Below are 7,232 nucleotides of genomic sequence, written 5' to 3' on the forward strand. Positions count from 1 at the left end.
ACGGGCGAGCCTATGTGGTGGTCTTGCATGATTTTGCATGGGCGACCTAGCACGTTTGATTCACGCTGCCTTGCACGACCGCCTTGTGCATCCCTATGTGGCTATCTCACATGACAACTAGGTGCTTGCGAGGCCTCCCCAAGAGGTTGCGAGTTGTGGGCGATCTTGCTCGTCGGCACAACTAACCGTGCACATGACAATTGACGACTTCGCTCGCGATACGAGCTTAGTTTTTTCTTTCCATCATTGTCTTTTCCCTTCCCTCCTCTTTTATAGGAATTCTTTTCTTTTCTCTTTCTTTGAGATTTTTTCTATCTTTAATTTATTTTCTTTCTCAATTCGCATCTTGAAGTAACACAGAGCTTTGTGTATAAATTATATTTCAAATTTATTCGATAGGTAACTAAAAGAAGAAAACCGTCTACTTTCAGATTTAATCGGACGAAATCTCTACACCTATCTTATATAAAAAGAAATATTAAATTCCCATGGGTGATTATAAGTGTCTAACTATATTTGTAACATTAAATTTCAACTATAATTTTGATTTAATTAAAATTTCGCACAAGAGGAGAGAGACCGAGAGGGTATTTTCACAAGAAAGGAATCCCAATTATTATTTTATGAAAAAGGGTCCTTTTGAGATGTAAATCTAAAATCAATCGGATCGGTTCTTCAAGAACACTAGTTCCGAGTGTAGGCCGAATCGGGCACCTCCGCCGCACGGTGGCGATGTTCGACGATCCACAACCACCCAACGCCGTAGGGCTTAATGTCGACAATACTGAAGCCATTCGATCATTCCTCATCTCCGCCTCAACGGGTGTTCACAGCCTTCCTGACAACCTCCGAGATGTTGCTTCTGCTCTCTTGCCGGAGAGCTCCGTGTCATATCGATCTCTCAGGAGCATCTGGCACGCCCTTCCTCCTTCCGATCGTCCTGCCCTCCGTCACCTCTTTAAGGGGGCAGATTTCGTCTTCTCCAGTCCCAAACCGAGGGAGAAGGTGAGGACCGGTCAAAGGTTGGACTTTTGTTTCTTTCTCTGATCGCTCTGTACTTAAGTCTTTTTGAAGATGGGATGCTGGAATTTGGTAGAGTGAAGAATTGAAGGCGAGGTTGAGGAAGCTCGCTGAATTGTCCGAGAGAAGGGAATACCAGGAACTGGTGAAGGACATTGTTCCCAAGAAGCAAGCAGTGGAGCCTTTCTCTTCTTACAAAGATCAGATCGGATTTGGTATGGATATCATAGGTTTTTATTATGCGCGTTTTTTTTTTCAATCTTTTAGTTTCCGCACTTCTAAATTTGGTATGTGTTAATGATTTCTATTAGCATAACCCATTGTATAATAATAAAATTGCTGATTTGTCTTTGTCGATGTGTATCATGGAACATTCAAGCGATGTCAGTATCTGTGAAATGATTGTGTATCGAGGGTCATGACCATACACCATAAGACCAGATTGATGTTGGGTTCCTGACTCCCCCATGCAGGGGCCACTGCGTCAGGGCAAAACCCCTATGGTTTACCTCTTTACAAATAACTGTGGGGCCGACTGTGTGAGGCGCCTGGGGTTAGCGTATGACCTTTTGCTACATGAGAAACAGATTGAAGATTGCATGCTATGGCCACTAGACACTGTTGTGTTGTTAAAAGAAAAGTAACTGTGAATCTTGGTCTTTACCATCCGGTTCCTTTTCATAACAAATATTGGTAAGAAGACTAGATCATACATTGTCATTTTAATCTATAAGAGTCATGCATTTAACAAGAACTTATTTGGGTTGTTTAGACTAAACTAAATTGACTTAAAACCATAAGCTACCCTACTGGTAGTTTGTAACTTGTAAGCAGTAAACATTGGTCTTGCAAATGCTAAATACTTTAGATATATATTCACATATATGTGTGTGTATGTGCGTGTGTCTCTCTCTGCATCTATATCGATATATCTATACATTTCTATCTAATACACACACACACACACATTAGACATCTATATGTGTGTGTGTGTATATACATGCTAGTATATATTTGTGTACACATGCATGAATAACAAAAATACTTTACATCATTTGAACATTTTCGGGTGTGTGAATGAAAAATAATATAAGATAAGATCTAAATAAAATATATAATATAAGATAAGATCTAAATAAAAGATCGAAGACTAAACAACTCAATACTTCTATTGTTTGTTGTTGGATCTATAATGAATTTAATCCAATTTTAGGGATCCTTGGGAGTGGTGGACTTTTTTATATCTCCTCATTTCGGTCCATAGATCAAGCCAAGGGAAAGACTCCTTCTACCCATCATCCTATATATTGTCTTTTTCGTTGTATGTTGAAATAGAAACTTAATTATTTATTATATTATATAATAAATGAGACTGAGAAATGAGAACAAATTGTTTATTTATAGAAATAGAAACTTTTCACAATTCTTTGGTTTGGATTTCATGGTATTTTATACATCATATGGGAAAAAGCTGTGTCTTTCTATTAAAGACAAAAGTTGAGAAAAAGATTCTATCAATATATTGAAGTAATACTTCGAATTTCCACAAAAGATAATTTTTCAATCTTACTCCTCATTAGTTAACAATTCTAATGAGCCGTATGCTTAATGATAGTTAAGGTCAAATGATTATTCATCAAATTTTTTGTATTTTAATTAAATAGGAGGTATTTCTATGTTCAAATGGCAGTGCAATTTTGTATTTTCCAATGAGAAGGTAGAACATAGGTGTGGGCCTCTATTTGAGCTTATGTGGGGCAGCTGATCAATAATTGTCAAAGAGTTATTCTTGGAGCCTTGGTTTTGGAGGTGAGACTTCAAGTGGTGGGGATGGTTGATACTAGGAATGGTCGGATGTTGGAGACATATAATTGCCAAGTTCATAATGTCTTAAAATTTTTTTGGTTGGTCTGCCTCTACCTCAATCTCAAGGAGCTTGGAAATTTATTCCCTTTGTCTTCAGGCACACTTCACATGGTCAAAGCTTTGGTAACTCCTATAGCAACCATCTCCATTTTCTCATTTTTTGGTGTACGTTAGTGGTGAAAGTAATATTCATTATAAATGAGAGAATGCTTGTTGGTGTCTTTATCTAATTCTACTTGAGATGCATATATGCTAATTACATTAATAATTTTTGCTATTATTATCTTGAGAGTTATACTTCTATCTCCCTTCCTAACTATTCCTCATATTTTTCGTTCCTCAACGAACTATATATAATAATATCTATTCCATTTCTTGTTTTACTTTTTCTCATGTATCATAACTTGAAACCTAAGTGCCTATCATCCTTGTCTTCTCCCCTACCTATTTTGTCACTCGTATACATAAAATATTAATTCTTCTCCCCTATCAATTTAATTTGATAAAAGGAAATCTAGAATATTAGAAATTAAATTAAACCCAATATATTATAAATTAAATTGAATTTTTATAATGTAAAGAGAATTATTTAATTTTATTTTAAATGTTAGAAGCATAAAAGTTGAATAAAGTGAAATTCAAAGTTAACAATGGTGATGAGCACTCATTGCATTGTTAGGCATGACTGTAGGATCTCCCTCCTCACCCGTTTCTTGTAGTGTTTGTTTGACACTTCTGCCACTTCTTTGGCACACAAATTGTTAATCCCCAATTTTATCTCTCCCAACCGTTGCTCGACCGCCTCATTGTTGTTGACGTAGAGGATGATAAGAAGGAATGAGAACAAGCTTTTGACTATTCAAGTTTAGGTGTAGGTATTAGTTTAGTAAGGGTTTAAGAATTTTTGTCTATGTTGGCATCCATATCTAGGCTTTATAGAGATGACAAAATGCTACTTTAGCTAGGGTACGAATTATACTTTACTAGGGTTGAATGAAATTATAATGGATGTTAGATTTCAAAACACTTAAAAATTATTGTGCTAGATTTGTAAATTTCAAAATGTTAAGTTAGATTTTAAAAATCAAGTAAATGCTGACTAGATTTATATATTAATCCTATATTTTTTTATTTGAGCCTTACAGATTCATGATTTGACAATTCACCAAAATGATCCACTTGACTTTTAGAAATTTTTAAAGTTATCGTTTTCTATATATAGAAAGAAACTTCTATGCAATGTAATATATTTTTCATATCTATATACTATATCAATAATTTTCATTTACTCTTTAGGACCTATGAATGATAATAGTTACAATATTGATAACTTGCATTGCTTGTCAAGCTAGTACATTTGTGAAGTCTAATGCTCCTACGAAGGTGTTGAGATTTTGATGAATCCGAGGTGTATAGATGATCAATTATCTTTATATAATGATGGTAAACTGTTCCATTCTGTAGAATTGTAATCTTGGATAAAAACATACATATATACTCGTGGATATTATGGTGTCTAGGAAATTAAAGAACAAACATGAATATAGATAGATTAGGAATGCTAATGTGGACTCACACTTCCAGGTTACAGAGTTAATAAGTGAACGACATATCATGTTAACAAAAGTGTAATATAGGTGCATATGACCGATTGAAATATGGAACAGAAATTTGCTAAAAAAGAATTCAGAGTTTGACCAAAAGAAACTGAATGCATAGTTTGGTGCATTTTTTTTAGAATAAATTGATTTGTAATTTTAGTTGTTCAGAAAATTAGTTACTAAACAAACTATCTCTCAAGGAAAAGATTTATTTATTGATTTTTGTTTGCAGGTTTGCATGTGGTGCTTATAATGTTTACAGGGTATTTAGTTGGGTTTTCTGCTTTCAGAGCTCTATTTAATCATAGTGCCGTAATGGTATGGAAACAGATCTCGTTTTTGTATATTTGACTATGATTATTCTCAGTTCTAGTTTACAAATTTAGAAGTAGCTAACCCATGTTTTTTTTTGCATTTGCAGAATACTGCTGGAGGCATCTTAGGGATGGTTTGTGGTATGCTACTTGAAACAGTTCTTTTTATTATTAGGACGTCTAGTAAAGAAGTGGAATCCTCAAATTCACTTCCAGCAGAAAAGAAGTTCCTCTAGCGAATTCCATTGCTAATGGGTTGATCTGGAGATGAATCCGCAGATACTTGTTTCTTATCATGACCTTTTCAATTCTAATAAATTGGGAGAGCATTCCACGCCTCATTGAAAGATTTTATTGCAAGTAGTAAGGTTTTCATCCATTTTTGAGTTTAGGCATGTGGCAATCTCTATTGATACTAGTTATTTTTAAGACGTTACCAAGTCATCTTTGGATGGAAGTCTATTCTAAATCGTTGTATCATACAATTGGATGCTAATGAGTCCAACATAATTTTGGCTTGGCTATTAAAATTGAAGAATGATTTACAATGGGTGGTATAGATTAAGTGATTGATGGACCATGATAAGTCTTTTTTTTTTCTGCATTTTTTCAAAAGGTGCACTATTTGTTGCTTTTATCAAATGGCGTATTTAATTTTAAAAATGCCCCTCTCTCTATCAGTTGTACATCCGAACCATCTAAATGTTACCCAGAGCTTCGTGGTTGCCAAGTCATGTTTTACATGTAATATTTCCTGTTCAAAACACTAGCTTCAGCAGGATAGCAATTCAGGAAAATTTTAAAGATTAGTTCTTCTCCAAAGAAGATTAATTAGGATTTACTCTATAGCTCAATATAGATCATTATTTGTTATACATCCTACGTTCTTTTTGATTGTTTTTATGATTTTTTTATATATGTTTTTTTTCTACCGGTTACGGTCTTTAGTTTACTTATATTCTAAATGTATAATATATAAAAATAAATTATATACAATTATTATGCCTTTGTTGTTTTGAAATTAATCAGGTGGAGACACGTTACCGATGATAGTCAACATGAACTTGATGTTGGAAAAATAGTCCCTCGTGATTGGGTTAGACCACATTGTTTTGAAAGCTTGACAATACAACTTAAGCTAAAGTGTGTATTTGATGATGGTGTATCAAGTGTGTAAGCTTAGTTGTGCTAATTGGGTTTAAGTCTAAGGGAGGTAGTCTAAATCAAGAAACTCAAGAGCATGTAGCTTAGATTGAGGAGACACTTGAACGACTTGAGAGCATTTACTTCAAATCAAAGAGGACTCGAGAGGACTTGGGAGCAAGTAGCCAAGATTGAGGAGATGTTTAAAAGACTTGACGGTAGTTAGTTGAGGAGTTGAGGAGTCACAAGTAGCCAAGATTGAGGAGATGTTTAAAAGACTTGACGGTAGACGGATTGAGGAGTTGAATATTGAAGACATGAATTTTGTATATGTGATTACGTGTTTTAATTTGGGTTTATTGTTTGGGTATAAAATGTGTTGGTGTTGTAACTGCTTAGGTAGTAAGTTACTCGAGTTTGATTGTTGAAACTTTATGATTTTAGGAGGTACCCGATTTATATTTTCCACTTAATTTAATTTTGAACCTTATGGAGGTTTATGGCAAACGGTAAGTGAAGGGGAACTACCCAAGTGTATTAGTTGACTAGTTAAAGATTTTTAGTTGATTTGAGTAAGCCAATTGATTCATTAAGGATTGATAGTCAACCTAATGCATTGATGCAGTGTTTAGGCAAATAATTTTTTTCTAGTTTACTTACAATATGAAAATTTGACTGAAAGATTTTTCTAATCCATTAGAGATATACACATTGGAGTCTAACGTTTATAATTTAATTGTGCAATTGACTAGGTCATAATTCTTGTTGATTGGAGGCACTCAATATGTGAATGTTGGACCTAAAGTTATATAAGCTTTTGGAAATTTTTAGGCACTAAGAACTCATTATTAATCATCTAATCTCTTAAGATCTAGTTGATTTAGTGCCCAATGAAACTCCAAGAGCTTGGACAAAGGATTGGATGACTTTAACTCTTAAGCCCTTGTTAATTTATTCTTACTAGCTTTCCATTTTTATCTCTTAGGGACAGGTATATATATATAAAAAGAGAAGTCTTAGTTTGGGTTAAGTTTGTTAAGAGCTTATGGAATTCTATTGGTTGAGTCAATGTTGATGCCATGACAATTTTAATTTTGATTTGTGAGGATTACTCTATTGTCTCTCTGAATGGGTGATTATAGTGGATATTTATGAGAGATATATTTGATGTGTGTGATTCATACTCATATTTTATATTTATTTTCAATATTATATGAGCATATTTATATTTATTTGTAGTATTTTTGTAACGCCCCTCCTCTTTCTTATACTAATAGGGAGACGTTAT

The 7,232-nt window shown here is 34.1% G+C and overlaps 1 protein-coding gene across 1 annotated transcript; it reads left to right on the forward strand.

Annotated features, from left to right (window-relative positions):
• Window positions 1-638: 638 nt before the first annotated feature.
• LOC141815906 (uncharacterized) lies at window positions 639-5,349 on the forward strand. Its single transcript, XM_074703772.1, has 4 exons — window positions 639-1,005; window positions 1,097-1,235; window positions 4,720-4,805; window positions 4,909-5,349. The coding sequence occupies exons 1-4, from the start codon at window positions 733-735 to the stop codon at window positions 5,035-5,037; spliced, it is 627 nt and encodes a 208-aa protein (XP_074559873.1). The 5' UTR covers window positions 639-732; the 3' UTR covers window positions 5,038-5,349.
• Window positions 5,350-7,232: the final 1,883 nt, after the last annotated feature.

This window comes from Curcuma longa, unplaced genomic scaffold, assembly GCF_044706935.1.
Source record: "Curcuma longa cultivar G26 ecotype Majalengka, Jawa Barat unplaced genomic scaffold, ITB_CL_G26_1.1 contig_12018, whole genome shotgun sequence".
Classification (NCBI taxonomy): domain Eukaryota; kingdom Viridiplantae; phylum Streptophyta; class Magnoliopsida; order Zingiberales; family Zingiberaceae; genus Curcuma; species Curcuma longa.

Coding starts and splice junctions, on each gene's coding strand:
- LOC141815906 (XM_074703772.1), top strand. CDS start 733: ATGTTCGACGATCCACAACCACCCAACGCCGTAGGGCTTAATGTCGAC. Junction 1,006..1,096: donor GTCCCAAACCGAGGGAGAAG/GTGAGGACCGGT, acceptor GGAATTTGGTAG/AGTGAAGAATTGAAGGCGAG. Junction 4,806..4,908: donor TTAATCATAGTGCCGTAATG/GTATGGAAACAG, acceptor TTGCATTTGCAG/AATACTGCTGGAGGCATCTT.